Below are 20,784 nucleotides of genomic sequence, written 5' to 3'. Positions count from 1 at the left end.
TTCTCCCTCTGTTGATGCAGCCCAAGACCGCCTTGGCTTTTTTGACAGCTCAACTCCCCCCACTCAGGCTGGGAGGGGCTGTGTGGGGTCTCCCTTCCTCCTCCCCTGCGCCCCTCCCCCCAGGCCCAGAGAATCCTCCCTCTTTTCCCAGCCCACCAATTCCGCCCCTCCCCCAAGAGGCGGAATCCCTGGAAGGGGATTTCCTGATGGAACTTTCGCTTTCCTCTCCACGCCTCTCTCGCCGGTTGCGCCTGGACTTCCGCCTAGCAACAATGACGACACGGGGATATCTTTTTTCTACTGGTTGGGTTCACCCAATCGCCAGCGGCCTCTGGATTGTTGCGCTGTTGACCACCCGGAGCCCCCCTTGGTTTGCCTGAGACTTCAGGAGAGCGGAGCGCAGGTGGAGGATCGCGGCCACGATGGCTCTGCGCTCTGCGCCCTTCCTGCTCCTGGTGTTGGTGGCGGTCGCCCTACGAGAGAGCTGCTTCGGTGAGTCCCTTTGGGGGCCTCTGGGGGGTTTCGCCCTTTTTTCTGCCACAATTTCTCTCTCTCTCTCTCTCCCCCTCCCTCCCCAAAAAAAGTTTATTCTCAGGAAGAGAATCCTGATTCGGTCCTCTTTCTAGTCCGCTCCCCCTCCCCCTCTGGCCACTTTGGGATTAGGCCCCTCTGGGAACAGGACAAGGGTGGCCCCTCCAGATGTCAGTCAAGTCTACCTGGGAGCCCCGAAGCTCAATTCTTTCTCTCCCCCACAAAGTGGAGATTGTTGGAAAGCGGCGTTTGCACGTGATCAGGTCAGTTCACAAACTTCCTGGCTGCCTTCGCCCAACTCAGCTGGTTTCCGGGTTCCCTGCATTGGCAGAGGCGAGACTGGTGCAAAGGAGCGATGGGGATAAAGTTGCTGTGTGAATGCAGCAGGATGAGAGTCTGGAGAGAGAAAAGGCTCCTTGAATAACTTTCCTCATGATTCGCCTTTCTTCCCTTTCACTTTCTCCTGGATCCTTCCCCTCCCACCGCATCCTAAACCCCAAGAGCCCCAAAATTTCCTTCTCTGGGACAGGCTGGGATTTGCCTCCTCAGGTGTTCCTTCCTCCATTCCAGAAGCCACCAAAGTGGCTTTGCGGAATTAAAAATATTTAAAATGTTATATTACGACGTTATTATTCCTTAGTAATCAGGAAGGGGCCTTGGGGTGTTCCTAGTTGACTGCTCAGAGAAATTATCCGTGCAGCAGCTTTTCCAAAGACAGAAAGAAAAGCTGTCAGGATCTTAACCATCAAATAGGCTGCATTGGAGGCAGAAGAAGAGAAGAACCTCTGGAGGGAGACCATGAAATGAACGGCTTGTTTGGACACACAGAATCCTGACTTGAGGGGAGTTCATGACTGTGAGGATGTATAACCTGCGTTAGATTCACACATTTCTCCTCTCAGGCAGACTTCAGACATTCTCATTGCCCAGCCTCACGAGGGAAGGAAGCGGGTTCTGGATCACGGAGAGTCCGATCCCCCCTCCTTCTCTTAGAGAAAAGCTCTGATCCCTTTGGATTCTGAAATCTCCCCAGAGCAGGAAGTGGATCTGGGGCTCCCTCTCCCCAAAAGCTCTGAGGAGCCCCTGGGATTGTGGGGAGGAGCAGGAAGAAGGAGGCCCAGGCCTTTGCCTTGGACTGGGAAGGACTGGGAGACAATACTGGAGGGAATGGGCAGTAGGACTACAGGTAGTCCTTGACTTACAACACTCCATTTAGTGACCGTTCAAAGTTGCAATGTCATTGAAAAAAGTGACATATGACCATTTTTCTCACTTGTGACCATTTTAGCGTCCTCATGATCACATGACCAAGATTTGGATGCCTGGTAACTGATTCGTATTTATGACGGTTGCAGTCTCCTCATATCCCGTGACCTCCTTTTGCAACGTTCTGACAAGCAAAGTCAATGGAGAAGCCAAATTCACTTAACAACGGGGTTGTTAATTTAACAACTGCAATGATTCATTTAACAACTGCAATGATTCATTTAACAACTATGGCAGGAAAATTTGTAAAATGGAGCAAAACTCACATAACAAATGTCCCGCTTAGCAACAAAAAATGTGGGCTCAATTATGATCATAAGTCAAGGACTACCTTTATTTATTTCTCTGGGCTTTGGAAGTTCTGCCCAAATAAGTCCCATGAACGATCCTGAAAATGATCTTCAAAATCTTTGGTGCCGTGAAAGAATTTCTGATCTGAAGAGCTTTCAGAATAGACACCAAAAAGGGGCCTTGGAGATTTTCCAGGCTTACCAATTTCCCAGCAGTATTTAATTCATTTTATTTTCTTTTGATTCTTTTAAGCCTCTTAGAAACGGTTGTTTTTCTGTTCATTGGACAGCCTTAGAGCCTCTTCTGTGTTTGTATTTTGACAATGAAAACTAAATTGGTTCACACCTAAACTTAAGCAGCTACGACATTCCAAAGAGGAAGCCTACAGAAAAGGTGATAAAATGCTGTACAATCAGGCCAGAGATGCACTAACAAGGGAGATCAGAGCAGCAAAAAGAAGCTACTCTGAAAAGCTAAAGAATATGTTTTCAGCAAATGAACCAGCAAACATGTGGAAAACTCCTAAAAATATCACCGGCTATGGCAAACCTCCTTCCCAGGCTGAAGGTAATCAACAACTGGCAGATGACCTGAATGAGTTTTACTGCAGGTTTGAAAGGAAACTACAGCCACCTATCTCCACAACCCCCATCTCAGACACACCAACAACAGCCAAGCCTCCTACAACTGACCCCATTTCATTGGGTTCACAACCTCTAGTGATCACAGAAAAGGAAGTGCAGGACCTATTTCACAGACAAAAGCCAGGAAAAGCTCCAGGCCCAGACAAGATAACTCCTTCTTGCTTAAAAGTCTGTGCTGACCAATTGGCCCCCATCTTCACCCATATTTTCAGTAAATCACTAGAGATGTGCTATGTTCCTTCAAACGCTCTACCATCATCCCAGTGCCGAAGAAGCCCACCATCAAGGAACTGAATGACTACAGACCAGTTGCTTTAACATCTGTAGTCATGAAAACCTTTGAAAGGCTAGTGCTTTCCTACTTGAAAACCATCACGGATCCGCTGTTAGACCCCTTGCAATTTGCATACCGAGCAAATAGATCAACAGATGATGCTGTTAATATGGCTCTGCACTACATCCTACAACATCTTGAGTCTCCAAAGACCTATGCAAGGGTCCTTTTTGTAGACTTTAGTTCAGCATTCAATACCATCATTCCAGACATTCTTCTAACTAAGCTAAACCAGCTACAGGTACCGGAACAGACTTGTAAGTGGATCACAAGCTTCCTAACAAACAGGAAGCAGCAGGTGAAGCTAAGCAAGATCACATCAAATACCTGTACAATTAGCACAGGGGCCCCCCAAGGCTGTGTGCTCTCCCCACTTCTCTTCTCTCTGTATACCAATGACTGCATCTCCAATGATCCATCTGTTAAGCTACTGAAGTTCGCAGATGACACAACAGTGATTGGTCTCATTCGAGACAATGACGAATCCGCATATAGACGAGAGGTCGAACGACTAGCCTTGTGGTGCAACCAAAACAATCTGGAACTGAACACACTCAAAACCATAGAAATGGTGGTAGACTTTAGGAGAAACCCTTCCATACTTCCACCCCTCACAATACTAGACAACACAGTATCAACAGTAGAAACCTTCAAATTTCTAGGTTCTATCATATCGCAAGATCTAAAATGGACAGCTAATATCAAAAACATCATAAAAAAAGGACAGCAAAGAATGTTCTTTCTGCGGCAACTCAGAAAGCTCAAACTGCCCAAGGAGCTGCTGATTCAGTTCTACAGAGGAATTATTGAGTCTGTCATTTGCACCTCTATAACTGTCTGGTTCGGTTCTGTGACCCAACAAGAAAGACACAGACTTCAGAGGATCATTAGAACTGCAGAAAAAATAATTGCTACCAACCTGCCTTCCATTTATTTATTTATTTATTTATTTATTTATTTATTTATTTATTTATTTATTTATTTATTTATTTATTTATTTATCAAACTTACATACCGCACCATCTCCCGTAGGACTCAGGGCGGTTCACAGGCATATTAAAACAATATAATAAATAACCATTAAAACCCAGTTAAAACTAAATATTATCCTGGCCTGATCACTAAAACAATAAAAACCAATGAAACCCCCATTAAAATTTAACTAAAACATTTTGTTCTTAGGCTAGTCCCGCACGCTGGAATAATAAAGTCTTCAGTTCCCATCTGAAGGTCCGGAGGTCGGGGAGTTGTCGTAATCCCGGAGGGAGCTCGTTCCACAGGGCTGGTGCCGCCACAGAGAAGGCCCTCCCCCTGGGGGTCGCCAACCTGCATTGTTTGGTCGACGGCACCCTGAGGAGGCCCACTCTGTGGGAGCGCACAGGTCGTTGGGAGGCAATCAGCGGCAGAAGGCGGTCTCGAAGGTATCCCGGTCCTAAGCCATGGAGCGCTTTAAAGATGGTAACCAAAACCTTGAATTGCACCCGGAAGACTACCGGTAGCCAGTGTAGGCCGCGCAGGATAGGTGTTATATGGGAGCAACGCGGTGCTCCCTCTATTACCCGCGCGGCCGCATTCTGGACTAACTGGAGCCTCCGGGTGCTCTTCAAGGGGAGCCCCATGTAGAGAGCGTTGCAATAGTCCAGGTGGGAAGTGACGAGGGCGTGAGTGACCGTGCGTAAGGCGTCCCGGTCCTGTTGAGGACATGCGTAAGGCGTCCCGTTGAGGACCTGTATACTGCACGAATCAAGAAGAGGGCCGTGGAAATATTTACAGATCCCTCGCATCCAGGACATAAACTGTTTCAACTCCTATCCTCAAAACGACGCTATAGAGCACTGCACAACAGAACAACTAGACACAAGAACAGTTTTTCCCCGAAGGCCATCACTCTGCTAAACAAATAATTCCCTCAACACTGTGAAACTATTTACTAAATCTGCACTACTATTAATCTTCTCATCATTCCCATCACCAATCTCTTCCCACTTATGACTGTATGACTGTAATTTCTTGCTGGCAATCCTTATGATTTATATTGATATATTGACCATCATTTGTGTTGTAAATGTTGTACCTTGATGAACGTATCTTTTCTTTTATGTACACTGAGAGCATATGCACCAAGACGAATTCCTTGTGTGTCCAATCACACTTGGCCAATAAAAAATTCTATTCTATTCTATTCTAAATGGTGACTTAATGTGATTTCCCCCCCTCATTGTTAGTAAAGTTTCATGTCTTGTGAATTGAGCCTGTCCTCCAAGAAGGGCTGGAAAAACTTCGATGGCCTCAGTCAGGATTTTTCATGATGGAAACGGAAATAATTTTCTATGGCTAAAGTTCAGATGGCTGAACTCTGGGAGGGGAGGGGGCATTTTCGAGCAGTGGGGGGGAACAGGAGGAAGATTTGGGAGGCTCCATTGCTGCTCCCTTCCCTGACCCCCCCTTTGCTGTTTCCCTTAAGGATCCCATGGCCTCTGGTCACCTCCGGATCCCCCCTCCCTTCCCCTCCCCCGTTTTATAAAATCCCTCCTCAAATCTGCAGCTATTAACCATCCAGGTTGGCTCTCAGTGAAGTCAGAATTTTTTTTTTCTGTGAATGGAAAGTTGGGGTGACCGGGTGGGGTTTCCTGCTGCTTTTGAGCTTCTGGGAGGCTGGAATTCCCCCTTTTACTTGTGGGGTGACTGCAGCCTCCATGGGGCAGAAACTGAGCAATCCAGAAGGGGGTTTTAGGGAGGCCTTGTTGGAAGGGGGAAGGGCACAATTGGGGCAGGTAAAGTTTGGGGGACCCGACCTTCCCCTCCTCTCTCACCCCCCACCTTCCCTGCCCTCCAACCCTTCAGGCCCTCCAGAAGCTGCTTCTTTCCCTCCGTTCACTTCCTGCATCCTCTCCCTCCATCTCCCCCTTCCTTCCCCCCTTCCTCCTCCGCCCCCCAAGTCTCCTCTTCTTCTTCCTCCTCCTCCTCCTCCTCTTCTTCTTCTTCTTCCTTCTTTCTCCCCAGAGCCTCAGATGGGAGCCTCCATGGGATCAGGGTCCCTGACTGAAGCCCCCTAACTCTGCCCCTCTGGCTCCCTTCCAGGCGCCTCCTCCCACTCCATGAAGTTTTTCTTCACCTCCATCTCTGAGCCCAGTCAGGGGCTGCCCCACTTTGTCTCTGTGGGATACATGGACGGTCAGGTTTTCACTTCCTATGACAGCCACAGCCGGAGGATGAAGCCTCGAGTCTCCTGGGTGGAGAAGTTTGGGAAGGAGGATCCCCAGTACTGGGAGAGAGAGACCCAGAAAGCACGTGGCCAGGAGGAAGCGTTCAGAGATCACCTGGAGACTCTGAGGAGTCGCTACAACCAGAGTGAAGGTGAGTGATGGGTCGGGTGGCTCCTCCAGCCCCATAATCCCCTCCCCAGGAACCAGAGGGGGGAGAAAGGGGGATTCCCTTCAAAGGGAAAAGCTGCTTCCACACCTTTTAAAAAGTCTTTTTTTATATAGGTTTATAGGTTTATCCTTTTTTTTAATCAATATAATATTGTCCTTACCTCCATAGCTGACATTTTCTGCCAATTGTAGTTAATGAACACTTTTTAAAAGTTAATCCATCTGTCTTTCTGAATATTGATATGGATATTGATATAAACTGACGTAAAAGGAGACAGAAATCTCCCCCCCCCATGACAGTTGGAGGGTCTGACCTTGGAGGATCTCCTATTGTGGGGGAGGAAGGGAATCACAGATCCCTCCCAAAAGAAGAGGCAGGTGGATCCTATGGAGATCCTGGTGGAAGCAGATCCTCGTCCTTCTGTCTGTTTCTACCCCAGAGAAATGAGGGATCAAGTGCAGATCCCCCTGGGGAGACTCGATCCCTTTCCTTCACCCCCCTTTTGGAGGGACAAGTGGGGCCCAAATGCCAGGAGCTTCTTCTCATCCTCCACTTGGAAGGAGAGACCAGGAGGCCCAAATGGGGGGGGGAATCTTGTGGTGGGGATCACAGGGCCACTTCCAGGATCCCCCCAATCTTGACGGGGAAAGATAGAAAAGAAAGAAACCTCCATTTGGGATCCTTCCTGAGTTGCTCAGAGCCTTCATGGCTTCTCATTCTTGGTCCCTCAGGATCCATGACGTCCTGTTGGCCTTTTTAATTTTTTAATATAATTTGTATCAAACCTTTTCAATGAGAATATAAAAACTAATGTAAAGTAAAGATGACAAAAGAAAGAAATTAAAGAAAAATAAAACACAAGAAAAGAAAAGTTGAAGAAAAGGACTAAAGAAAGAAAAAAAACCAAAGTGGATTCTGATATTCTTCACGGCAGTTCTAAATATAAATATATTTTAGCCTCTCTAAAGCAGCCTTTCTGAACCTTTTGACCTTGGAGGAGCCCTTGAACTATTTTTCAGGCCTCAGGAAACCCCTGAACATCTCTAGGCTCCGAGATGGGCCAAAATTGTTTCATACCTGTAGAGATGCATTAATAGTGTTCTTACACTAATAATGAAAAAGTGCCTTTTTAGTGGGATCCCTCTGCTTTTATTTTGCTGCAGAAATATTCAATTCTGTGCCAAACATGAGATGAAAACACAGAGATTTAATCTTCAACTGAAATAAGACCATTTCTGTCTTAGCTTTTGATACTTCTGAAATAAGACAGAACTTGTTCTCAGAAGTTGAAAACTGCTGCCAGATGTTCAGTGCCTTCCTGTGAATGGCAGGAGATTCTTCTTGGACAGATATTCAGGACTATTTTTCCATGGGTAGATCAGGGAATCTGCTCTTGAGGGCAGGATCAGACTGCAGCTCATGAGGTTCTTCCTCTTCATCCAAAGAGAAGTTCTCAAGCTGAGCAGAAGATTCAAGGAAAGGATCCCTGCAGGCCTTCCAGGAGGTTTTCCATTAGATTTGAGACGCCCTGGCATCCTTCCTCACTCTCCAACGCAAGCAGACGTAGAAAGATTTCAGGATTTCCTTTTGTTTCCTTTTCAAACATTCTTTTAAATCCAAGAATCTGGTCATTTGAAATTGAAACATCTTCTCCAGGGTTTGTAAACTTCAAGCTCATTTCAATGGTCAATAACCCTTTGGGTGTCCAGATCAGATTGGGCCACTTGCTGCAGTTGCAAAAGAAAATATTCCTTTGTGGCCCTTCAAGGCTTCATTCCCTCTTTGCATTAAGCCCTGGTTTGTTTCTGGTTAGCCCAAAGTGGGAAGCATCCCATGACTTGGTGCTATTGGTGAACACAGACCATGATTTATCGTCACAGCCCTGAAAGATTCTCAGATCTTCTGGATCTTCTTTGAGGCCAGAAGATTCACAGTTGCTCTTGGATGTTGTTGATTCAGGCAACTGCTCCCTCTGGGATCCCTTCCTTCCCCACCTCAAGCTGCCCCCCCAGCAGAGAAGAGACAGAAAGACAGAGGAAGCTCTGCCCCTCTGTTACTTCGGAGCCCCCTTCTTTTCTTGATCCTCCTTGGAATCCCTCACTGTTTTTTCTGATCCTGAGAAGCTGAAAGGGGGATTCGCCAGCTGCCCATTTCCTGATGAGCTTCAGGGGCTCCATCAGGGGAGATGCAGGAACCCAGGCCGACCTGTAGGGGGTGCTGAAATGGAACAATTGGGGGGAATTGCTATGGAGGAAATAGATGTGTCAGTGCCTCCTTCCAGTCTCCAATCCCTGTAGGGAGGGGGGTGCTCTGTATCTCCTGAGGACTCCCCAAACCATTCTCCTGTCCCTCTTTCAGGCCTTCACACATGGCAGCATATGTATGGCTGTGAACTCGAGGGAAACAGGAGCAAAGGAGGGCTTTGGCAGTATGGCTACGAAGGGAAGACCTTCATCACCTTCGACAAGGAGACCCTCACCTGGGTGGCTCCTGAACCCCAAGCCCAGATCACCCAGAGGATATGGGATGCTTTTCCAGCACAAAATCAGTACATTAAGTCCTACCTGGAGAAAATCTGCATTAAGTGGCTGGAGAAGTACCTGTCCTACAGGAAGGAGACGCTGCTGAGGACAGGTGAGTATCTGGACCCAGGCTCGACTTTTCTCCTTTATGGACAGATTTTTGGACACATTCTTATTTATTTATTTATTTATTTTTGTCACAACATTATATACAAGCACATATAATGAAAGAAAACAGTAGGACAAGAACAGTAGGCACTTTTGTGCACTTATGCACACCCCTTATGCCTCTTAAGAATGGGGTGAGATCAATGGTAGACAGTTTTTGGTTAAAGCTTTTGGGAGTTTGAGAAGAGACCACAGAGTCAGGTAGTGTGTTCCAAGCATTAACAACTCTGTTATAAAAGTCATATTTTCTGCAATCAAGACTGAAGCGGTTAACATTAAGTTTGAATCTATTGTTTGCTCTTGTATTATTGCGATTGAAGCTGACGTAGTCTTTAACAGGAAGGACATTGCAATAGATGATTCTGTGTGTTAAACACAGGTCTTGTCGGAGTCGGCAGAGTTCTAAATTTTCTAATCCCAGGATTTCAAATCTGGAGGTATAAGGTATTTTGTGGTTTACAGAGGAGCAGAGAACTCTTCTTGTAAAATATTTCTGGACTCGTTCAATTGTATTAATGTCAGAGATGTGGTATGGGTTCCAGACAGGTGAGCTGTATTCTAGAATTGGTCTTGCAAATGTTTTATATGCTCTGGTTAATAGTGTAGAGTTTTTGGAAAAGAAGCTACGCAAAATTAGGTTTACAACTCTTAGAGCCTTTTTTGCTATGTAGTTGCAGTGGGCTTTGGCACTTAGATCATTTGATATGAAAACTCCAAGGTCTTTAACAGGGTGGGGGTCATCTGTAAGGTAATGTCCATCAAGCTTGTACTTAGTGTTTGGGTTCTTTTTTCCAATATGTAAGACTGAGCATTTGCTGGTTGAGATTTGAAATGCCAAGTTTTAGACCAATCAGATACAAAGTCAAGGTCTTTTTGAAGGGTAGTAGTATTGTTGGTGGTGTTAAATAGTTTGACATCGTCAGCAAAGAGAACACAATAACTTGAGATATGGTCACAGAGATCATTTATGTATAGTTTGAAGGGTGTTGGTCTAAGAACACTGCCTTGAGAAACGCCACTTTTGACAGGAACAGGATTTGATAGAGCATTGCCAATTTTGACCACTTGTTGTCTGTTTGACAGGAAAGCAGTTATCCAATTGTGAAGAGGTCCTGAAATGCCGTAGGATTTTAGTTTTAGGAGAAGTTTATCATGTACTACTGAGTCAAAAGCTTTGCAGAAGTCTATTTAGATGGCATCTATTGTTTTGCCTTGATCAAGATTAGTAGTCCATATGTTTTTGCAGTGGAGAAGTTACATGATAATACTTTCCTGAAACCAAATTGTTTATTAGAGAGTAGGTTGTTTGTTTCTAGCTGGAGGGTAATGGATTGGTTGATGTTAGATTCCATTACTTTGCAGGTGACGCAGAGAGATTGGTCTGTAATTTTCAACCAGGCTGGGATCTCCTTTTTTGAAGATAGGGATGACTGTGGCTAGAGACCAAAGTTTGGGAAGGGAACCAGTCATGAAAGCTTTATCAAAGATTATGCTTAGGAGTTCTGCTATATTAGTAGAAAGTTTTTTAAAGAAGTATGCACATAGTCCATCAGGCCCAATATATAAAGATGGTTTCAGTTTGCAAAGAGCTTTTTCAACATTATCTTCTGTGAAGTCTATATGTGTTAAGTCGTTGTAATCATTGTTGGTACGATTGGGGAATGTCGGATATGTGCCATCACTGTTAAGAAAGACTGAGCCAAAGAATGTGTTAAAGAGGTTTGCTTTAACTGTTTCATCATTACATTCTTTGCCGTTAGATTCTTTTAGTGGTGTGATGGATCTTGATTCTTTAAGTTTATTGTTCACAAAATTATAAAAAGCACAATTGGAATTTGTGCGCAGAAGGTCTTCTTCTTGCTTGGTGTGGTAAATGGTGCATTCAGTTTTTATTTGGTTGAAAATATTTGTGTAGCGGTTTTTGAAGTTTTCTACATGGCCCTTTCTGTTTCTTCTCCAGAGGGATTTTTTTTTTTGGATTGAAGCTTTTTTATTGATATGGGTAATTTTTTTTTTATTTTGGTGGTGATTTGTGGTACGTATAGTTTGATGATTCTATTGATTTCAAATAGGAAAACTCTATAGTGGTCTTCGGCAGAGATACAGGTTGAGAATAGATTTTGCCAGTCAAGAGATGAGAGGTCTTTGTTTATAAGGTCATAGTTGGCTTTTTTGAAATTTTAGTTAGGAGTACTATTATTATGACGGTTTATGTGAGGGCGTATATTGAAACAAAAGTCTATCATGCAGTGGTCACTGTTGGAAAAGGGTTCTTTTATTTGTAGTCCATAAATTGAGTTTGTGTTATTGCAAAAGATGAGGTCAAGGCAGTTGTTGAGTCTTGTATTGTTAATTACTAGTTGTTCAAGACCTAGGTCTGTAACGGCGTTGTATAGAGTAGTATGGATTGGTTCAGTTGTACATTCATTTGTTATCCAGTTAATAAAAGGTAGATTTAGGTCACCCAGGAAGATGAGAGGATATGGGCAAGAGGTAGCCCATGTTAACAGTGTGGTTAACATATTTGCGTGAGCGATGTCGTAGTCAGGGGCTCTGCAGCATAGTAAGAATCGAAATGTGGTGTTAATGGACAGGTCACATACAATAGTTTCAGGAAGAGAAAGTTTATGTGCAACTTGAATATTTTTTAGGTTCAGTGATTTTTTGTAAAAGATAGCTACTCCACCACCTCTGCGGTTTTCACGATCTGATCGAAAAGCTTGATACTCTTCTGTATCAGAATGTGTCAAAAACTTGATATATTCTGCCCCTTTCCAGGTTCTGGTTTGCAACCTGGATGCCAGGGAAAGAATCCTGTTCTTCCCCTTCCAGTTTCTCTCCAGAATGTGGGAAGCCTGTTTGGTTCCCCTGGCCAGGGAGGCATTCTAAAAGATTCCTCCCAGCAACTCTCCTTTCCCCCCACATCCCACAGGGGGCTCCCTCCTTGCATCTGACGATACATCTCCCACCCCCATCACTAGGGGGCGCCTACCATTAATAGGACATTATCAGTGCCTCCACACAGTAATGGTCAAGGTTAAAGGGGGGGGAAACCTACAGAATCTGTGGGTCTTTTTCTTAAACCTCAAACAGCTTCCTTATCTTTGACTTGAGTGACTTCCCCAGAAAGCAACCCCTTCCCCACCTTCAGGAACCCTCCCTCACCCCTCAGGGCTTCCTGCTCACATTGTAATATTTCCCCCTTTTTCTTTCCTGTGAGGTTATTATTTTCCCATCAAGACCATCCTTCTCCTTCTGACCCTGTCCCCTTCCCCTCTGGGCTCCTTGATCCTTCCAGGATCAGCTGGGTGAGATCAGGATCCATTAGAGACCCCTCCCCACAATTGCCAACAGCTCCTCTCTCTTCCACTGGCCTCACCTCTCTCTGCTCCCCTTTGAGAGAGAGAACCTGTTTCCCAAATTAACCAGGGTGAGATTCCTAAAGCCCTGATCCCATTGCTTTGGTTCCCATTCTGCCCCCCCGGAAAGTGTTGCCCTATGCTAAAGAAAATAAATAATCCTGAAACTGTGGTTGTGTCTCTTGAAAGAGCCCTTGAACAGCCTGAGATCTGGAGAAGTGGACCCCAAAAGTAAGGAGAAACATCCGTGTTGTTATTTTTTAAAGGGAACCCCTAAAGAGCATCTCCACTATCCCTCCCCTGAAGGGAGCAGCCCCAAATCTCTCAGAGTTCAAACCAATCAGAGCTGAATTTAGTTAGACCCTCAATTTGCTTCTGGAGGTTTTTCAGGCTGAGTCCCTGGAAGGGATTCAAAATCAGGAAACCTTCTGGTTGGGCATTTTCCAATTTTGGAGCATTTCCTAAAAGTCATGGAGACACTGCAGGTGTGGAATGTAAATCTTTTGGTTCAAACTAAGCAGTGGGAGATTTTCCTGTCCCTCCAAATTTCTCATCCACCTTCCAGGCTCTGGAGGGGCTCAGAGTTAATTCTGGTATATATGCAGATCCCCCAGTGGTGACGGTGAGCAGCAAGACGGAAGTGGAGGATGGGATGGAGACGCACATCTGCCGCATAGATGGCTTCTACCCCAGGGAGATCGATGCCTCCTGGAAGAGGGACGGGGAGGTCTGGCTGCAGGACACCCACCATGGATCTGTGGCCCCCAATGCGGATGGGACCTATCACTACTGGCTCAGCATCCAGATCGATGCCAAAGAGAGGGAACGCTATCGGTGCCACGTGGAGCATGATGGGCTGCAGGAGCCTCTGGATGTGGCCGTAAAAGGTAAGAGGCTGCAGGGAGGGAAAGGCTGGGCTCTTTGCAGGCTGGAGGATGGTGGGAGAGAAATCTGGCCCCAGATGTGTCCAGATGTGAGGATACCTGAGCTTTAATCCATCGGTTTTTCCATTGTTGAGGTTTGTGGCCCTGCATCAGGGGTGAAATCCAGCAGGTTCTGACAGGTTGTGGAGAACCGGTAGTGGAAATTTTGAGCAGTTTGGAGAACCGGAAAATACCACCTCTGGCTGGCCCCAGAGTGGGAGGGAATGGAGATTTTGCAATATCCTTCCCCTGCCACACCCACCAAGCCACAACACACCCACCAAGCCATGCCCACAGAACTGGTAGTAAAAAAATTTGGATTTCACCACTGAATATAACCCTGGGGCCCTGCATACAATAGAATTGGCTTTAGTTGATTTAAAGCAAGCAACAGATCCCATCAGAACAGTTGGCTGATCCTGATTAAATGCCCTTAAATCCTCTTGGCTCCCTTCTTCCCCAGTTTCCTGCATGGAAAGAGCAGTTACGCTAAGCACCAAGAAGAGATTTCCTTTTGTTAAGAATTCCTAAAGCACAAAAATCAGGAGGAATCTGGTAGCTCCCTTTCTCAATGCCAGATTTTATTCAAAGTGATGAACTGTGGTTGACTTCAGGAAATGCAGAGTGGCTGGTCTGATAGCTCAGGAATCAGAAAAGGGGCTGTCAGTCTGAGCTTTTGCCATGACAGATTTACACAACGTTCCTGTTGTAAAGAACAAAATGTCACTCTGTGTTGCTGCTCTAAGGAAGAAAACTACACAACATATTATGATCAGGGATCGACAGGAATTCCTGGGGCTCAGCATAAAACCAAAGGAAAACAATCCTCTGTCAAAGAACTCTGCAAATGCTCCAGTCTTCATGCTCATTAAATAAATCCTATTATTTATTATTGACTGACTGACTGGCTGACTTTCTGCCTCTGGCCCAGGGTCACTCAGCTGGCTTTCATGGTTAAGTCAGAACATTAAGTCACAATCAACCTTGATTGGAAAATCCATTTCCAAAAGAAGGTGGTTTCTGGGGGGAAAAATCCATAAATTCAGTTAGGTTTAATTGACTTGTAAGATTTTCTGTGCAAAGAAGACAGATCTTTTTTCTGCTGAATTGGGACTCTGACTAAGAACAGAATAACAGAGTTGGAAGGGAGCTTAAGCAGGAGATCCTATACCATTCTGGATGTCCAATCACTTCTTAAAAGCTTCCAAAATTTCAAACTTAAGAAAAAAAAATGATGAAGAGACCTCCCCAGTTCCACCCAAAATCATGATACATTGGAGCAATCTATAAAAAAAGAACAAATTGTTTTTACGGTTTCATGAATTTTATTTACGATATTGTTGAAGTTTTCATTTTTTGTAAACTGCCGAGTCTCACAAGATTGTAAATTGCTGTTTTTGAGCTGAGGAATGTCAGCTGCCTTCGTGAGTTGGGCTCTTATGAGACGAAGGCTGCATCATAAGGAAACGTCAAGGTGTCTTCAAGCTACCATTGAAGAGGAGCCCCAACTGTTTAATTTGGGGATTTTCCAGTCCTTTGGCTGCCTATAGAGCCCTGGTGACTCGGTGGTTGGAATGCAGCATTGCAGGCTAACTCTGCCCACTGACTTGAGTTCGATCTTAACTGGCTCAAAGTTGACTCAGCCTTCCATCCATCCTTTTGAGGTTGGTAAAATGAGGACCGAGATTGTTGGGGGCAAGATGCTGACTGTGTAAGCCACTGAGAGAATGGTGTAAAGCGCTATGGGGCAGTAATAGTATATTGCTCTTGCTGTTGCTACTTGCTGTTGCTACTAAGTCTTCCCCCCTAATTGGGATGCTTGTTTGGGCATCTCCGTCAATGATCTGCTCTTTCTCCCAATTCAGTTCCAGAATCCAACCAGATGGGGCTCATCATCGGCTGCGTTGTGGGTGGTCTTGTCCTGGTTTGTGTGATTGTTGGGATCTTGGCATTTTTCAGTAAGTATCATTTTTGGGGGTGATTTAAGGAAGATGCAGAGATTCCTCCCAAATCTCTCCCTTTCAGGAGCTTTTTCTGGGCTTCCTTCTGTTTCCCAGCCCTTTTGGGGAGCATCTGAGATCTCAATCTGTTGCTGATGGTCCAGTTTCAACTTGGCTGAGTCTGAAGTTGGGAGAATCATGTCTTCTCCTGAGTTGGGAAGTTCTGTCCCTTTCAAAGTTTTTGGTCCAAGAGCAGCAGAGAAAGATTTCCATGAAAATCTTCCTCCCTTCCCAGTTGCTGTTGCTGCTTCCCCCAATTCTGTTCCATCCATCTCGGAGGCAGCAGGTCTCTCTTGGGGCAAATCAGGAGATACATTTGTATTTTGAAGATCTTTCTGTCTTTATAAATGGGACAGAGGGTCTGTAAAATACCTCCTGGGATTCTTGTTGCTATCATTAAGGGTTAAATTGCAACCTATGACCATCATTTGTGTTGTAAATGTTGTACCTTTGAGGAAGGCTTTTTTTTTCTTTTATGTACACTGAGAGCATATGCACCAAAACAAATTCCTTGTGTGTCCAATCACACTTGTCCAATAAAATTCAATTCAATTCAATTCTATTCTATTCTATTCTATTCTTTTAAACTTTCAATGATTTTTGTCTTTGCAGAAAGACATCAAGATGATTACAATGCAGTACCAATGTGAGTGAACTGTCCTCTTTCCATGTAATTTCCAATTTAGGCCTCAGAGGCACCATCACTTGAGGGTTGTGTGTGTATGTGTATGTGTGTATTTAAACACAAAAAAAACCCCACATGAAGCTGCAGAGTTGTGCTGTTTTTTCCTAAGAACTAAGCTGGGGAAGGAGGCCCCCTTTTCATAACAGCCAGGCTGTTCTTGGGAGTGGAGACCCCAAAGGGAAACATCTGGGATAAGAGAACCCTCAGGAAAATGTGAACATCCACCTGGGTGAAAGATTTCCTCCCAGTGAGAAGCTGCTCACTCAGTTTCCAAATAATGTACAAAATTCATTTTCCTTGCACTGATTTGTTCCTGCGGAGGAGAAGAGAAATTCTCCATGTTGGATTTCCAGGCACTTTCATTCAGGCAGGGAAGGCAGCCCAGAGTCAGCCTGGTGGAGCCTGGCCCCCTTTGGAGGAAAGAGCCCTTCATTCCTTGGTGGGAAATAGGAAAACCACCACAATGCCCTGATCCCCAGTGGTTAGAGACTCTTCCGGTGGGATAGCTGAGACCCGGCTGAATCTGGAAATTGGGGGTGTTCCCCTCAAAGAGATGTGCCCAGCTGGGATTAGGGTTTGGCACCAACCCTGATTTCAACCCTGAGCTACAAATATTCTCCTTTATTGCTCTTGGGAGACTTCAATCTGCCACCCGTGGATTCGGCCTCGGAAGCTGCCCAGGGGTTCGTGGCCACCATGGTGGACAAGGGCCTCTCCCAGATCCTCTTGGACCCGACCTCAGGCAGTGGTCAATAAACACCGGATATGATCTTGTTGTTGGAGTAAATGGCAACATGAACTGGTGGGGGAAACCTGGTTTTTAATATATTGTTTCAAATGTTTTACAATCCATTTTATTGTAAGCTTCCTAGAGTTACCTTGAACAGAGGGAAGGCGTAGAAATTTAATAATAAACTAAATAAATAGACTGAAATTAATCTCCTCTGAGAGATTAAGCTGCAGAGGTTCAATGGTGAAAAAAGAGAGGTTCAGAACAAAACTGTCCCATCCCATCCCATCTTCTCATTCTGTGTGTGTCTCTCTCTCCAATGCAGGGAGGAACGTGGCCATTTAGCAGCCCCCTTGCAGGTGAGCGGCCCCACTGGGGTCTGTGTGGGGAGGAGGAAGGGAGGGAAAGATGGGCTTTGAGGTCCAAGGACCAACTGATGATGAAGATGCTTTGGGAAATCCCTCTTCTCTCTCCTACTCATCTCAAGCGCTGGAAGGGAAGGAATTTGGGGGGGATCCGGAGGGGCTCTGGGAAGGGGGGGCTCTGCCTGCCCCCAAACTCTTCTCCTGCAAGGCCAGACTGGGACTCCTTTTGGGATCTGAGTGTCTTGGATCAGGAGGCTCAGAGAGCTGCAAAGAGGAGATTTGTCAAGAAACTATGTAGCAGCTCTCCAGATGAAGTCAAAAGACACTGAGACAAATTTGTCATTTAGATATATAAATATATTTAACATTTATAGTTGCAGCAGACGAGATAGTCAGGAACACAGAAACATCCTGAGGTAAATCAAACAACATATGGAACACAGAGAAGAAAAAGGCGGGAAAAAAGGGAAACTCCCCCTTTATACTCACAGCAACCAATCGTAACGTAGATTGCCTCATGCTGGACCTGCCACTCTCCAGCCAATCAGCTACAACTTTGTGTTCTGGCCCCTTGTACACTTTTCTGTTCCAGCTCCTGAATTGAATATCCTAACCGGACTGGGGGGTCCTCAGTGCAGGAGGGAAAGAGGGGCAGATGGGGGGATTCTTGAGGGTCCCGCAGTCATGAATGGAGAAGGGGCTTCTCTCCACTCCTTGGAGCCCTCTGGGAATCCCTCCCTCCAGATGCTGAAGGAGGACATAAGGGGGACAGAGGGATCCATAGATCTCCGGAAGCAACACAGACTAATATTAGATTCCTGTATTTGGGGAGGGGGGGGAATTGATGTTATGGAACTTGTGGCTCAGAGGCCAGTCCCAGCCCTGCCTCTCCCTTCTTTCTACCTTGGGAAATCCCACCCATCTGATCCCTCTCTTGAGGAAGCAGCAGTCCTCACGAGTGGGATCAGCTGGGCAGATTGGTGCTGATCCCTCTGCCTGGGTGGTGGGATTCCTCCTGAGCTCCCTCCCAGACTGACCCTGTCTGCTTTTTCCCTCTCTTTGCAGCACGAGAGAACAGTCCCAGCATGAGGAGAGAGGAGAGAAGATGGGATCAGCCTTCTTCTGAATGAGGCCGGACTCTCAGGAGGAGACCTTCAGGCCCATCCTGCATGCTTGGAACCAGGATGGATTGGGGGTCTTTCACCATCGCTTTTATCATTGGCTCAGTAGCCTTTTATATTAGGATTGAGGGACAGAGAAGAACATCTTACGTATTTATAATTGTGGAATCAAAAGGATTTAAACTGTGATTAGTACATTTTTAATTTTTTATTTATTTGTGGTTCTGCTAAAGGCATCAAAGATATCTAACACACCTTCTCCTCCTATTTTCTCCACAACAACCACCCTGTGAAGTGGGTTGGGGTCAGAGAGAATGACTGGCCCACCCAAATTGTCTTTCGTGGCTAAAGCGGGATTTGAACTCACAGTCGCTTTCTAGCCTGGTGCCTTAATCACTACATCAAACTACCTTGTATAGCTTGTAAATAGTTTTGTAATATAGCTTGTAGCAACTATATTGTTATTTCTGGACCTTTAATGGGCTTCTGCTGATTAACAGGTTTTAGAGAAAGGCCCATATCGAATGGAGTGAGGAATAGAATGAAGAGTTTTACTTTAAGGGAGAAAGTTACTTTACTTTAAAATAACATTACTTTAATATTAATGTCCATCATAATTACTTCGATTGAAAGGGGAGGTTTTTTCCTCTCTCTTATTTTGTTTGTGTAAATTGTATAATGAATAGTATGTAGCATGTACTGCCATTTATGGATTTTCAGAGTTTAGAAAAATGAAACAGGAAACTTCCCCCAATCATGACGTGCTGAACATCCTAAGGAAAGCTTTCACAATTAAGAACCAAAACACAAGTATTTAAAACTGGACTCAGAGATAATGATTGAAGCAGTTTGTGATAAATAAGAAATTGTGTAAACTTTCTATGAATAAATTATAATAACAGACATTTATTGTTAACAGAGTGCTTTGAATTTTAACTTTGCTGTTGTTCAACTATTAACTATTTTTCCTTTCACATATGTAATCTATGGCAGGTCAGGTTGCAAATAGATCTACCAGATTATAAATTTTGGACCTCTTGCAAGTTGGGAAGCTATTATTGTTGCAATAGATTTCTCAGTGTTCAACTGGAGGGGCATAATATGTCTTTTCCTGTTTTTTCATTAATTTTTTTCAATGTTTTTCTTTAGTTTTGTTCCGTCTCTGTTCAATCCTTTTCTTTTGGATTTTAATCTTTTACATAAAATAAAATAAAAAATAAAATGGTCAGTTCTAAGAAAAATGGAACAGGAGATCCAGTTTGGCCTGGCTCCTTTCCCCCTAACTGTTGCACACAGACCGTAAGAATACGAAAATAGTTTGTTGAAAATAAATGGTTTTGCTTTCTTCTTACCCGAGTTGCTGCCTCTTGTTGGCAGTTGGAAATAACAAGGATTTTCCCCTCCTGGCTGTTCAGAGACCCTGATTTCACTTTGAGTGGCAGGAAGGGGAGGAACCGAGGCAGAAACTGGGGGGCTCCTTGGGGCTCCTTGGGGAGGAGGCAGCCATTTTGCTCCTGTGTCCAGATGTTTCTCTTGCCTCAGGCTGTTGGCCAAGTGGCTGGTCTCTGAGCCTCACCCAGGGGCCCTTCGGGAGACAGGAGTTCAGTGCCCGGCCAGAGCTGTCCTAGTCCCCTTGCAGAAGGGCAGCTTCTCCTCCTTCTGGGAGATCCTCTCTGGGCTCCTCAGCTGCCCAGTATGATGCAGGGGCCCAAGAGTGGGGAGACCCCGGATTGATGGGAAAGATGCCCCCCATATTACAGAAAGTCCTCAACTTAAGAGCACAATTGAGCCTGAAATTTATGTTGCTAAGTGAGAAATTTATTAAGTGAATTTTACCCCATTTTACGACCATTCTTGCCACAGTTGTTAAGTTAATAACACAGTTCTTAAGTGAGTCTGGCTTCCCCATTGACTTTCTTTGTCAAAACATCGCAAAAGGGGTCACATGACTGTGGGACTCTGCAACCGTCATAAATATGAGTCAGTTGCCAAGCGTCCAAATGTAAATCACATGAGCCATGAAGATGCTGAAATGGTCATAAGTGTGAAAAATGGTCATATGTTCTTTTTTCAGTACCGTAACTTTGAAAGGTCAATAAATGAACTGTTGTAAATCGAGGACTTCCTGTATAGCGGATGCTTTTGGGGAGAGGAGTGAAAAGGGGAGGGGGTCTTTCACCCCACTTCCTTTGGGGCTTCCAGATGCCCTCAAGAGCTCCCATCTAAAAAGTGGACAGTTTCCAACCTGCAACACAAGAGCCACATTCAGTCTTGGGCAGGTAATAATGTAGCCCCACAAAACCTTTAATGTTATAATAAACAATATAAAAAATAATAATAGAAGGGTTCACTGACTATATTATATAGTTTATATGCAGCCTAAGACAATTCCTTTTCATTCAGTGCTGCCCAGGGAAGCCAAATTTGGTGAGAATTCAATGTATATTTGAGCATCTTCTACCGATTCAAA

General features: G+C 44.9%; 1 protein-coding gene across 2 annotated transcripts; it reads left to right on the top strand.

The window, feature by feature from the left end:
• The first annotated feature begins 303 nt into the window (after positions 1-303).
• On the top strand, positions 304-20,459 carry LOC131189853 (H-2 class I histocompatibility antigen, Q9 alpha chain-like). 2 transcript variants are annotated; one of them, XM_058166396.1, is made up of 8 exons: positions 304-492; positions 6,148-6,423; positions 8,800-9,075; positions 13,096-13,377; positions 15,279-15,371; positions 16,026-16,059; positions 17,154-17,187; positions 18,259-20,457. In XM_058166396.1, exons 1-8 carry the CDS (start codon positions 423-425, stop codon positions 18,280-18,282), a joined length of 1,089 nt encoding a protein of 362 aa, XP_058022379.1. In that variant the 5' UTR covers positions 304-422; the 3' UTR covers positions 18,283-20,457. The 2 variants fall into 2 exon arrangements, with proteins under 2 accessions (XP_058022379.1, XP_058022381.1); XM_058166398.1 differs by having other exon boundaries at positions 350-492; positions 6,266-6,423; positions 18,259-20,459.
• The last annotated feature ends 325 nt before the right edge of the window (positions 20,460-20,784 follow it).

This window comes from Ahaetulla prasina, chromosome 2 (assembly GCF_028640845.1).
Source record: "Ahaetulla prasina isolate Xishuangbanna chromosome 2, ASM2864084v1, whole genome shotgun sequence".
In the NCBI taxonomy this organism is placed as follows: Eukaryota; Metazoa; Chordata; class Lepidosauria; order Squamata; family Colubridae; genus Ahaetulla; species Ahaetulla prasina.
This window is presented reverse-complemented; position numbering and strand designations above follow the sequence as displayed.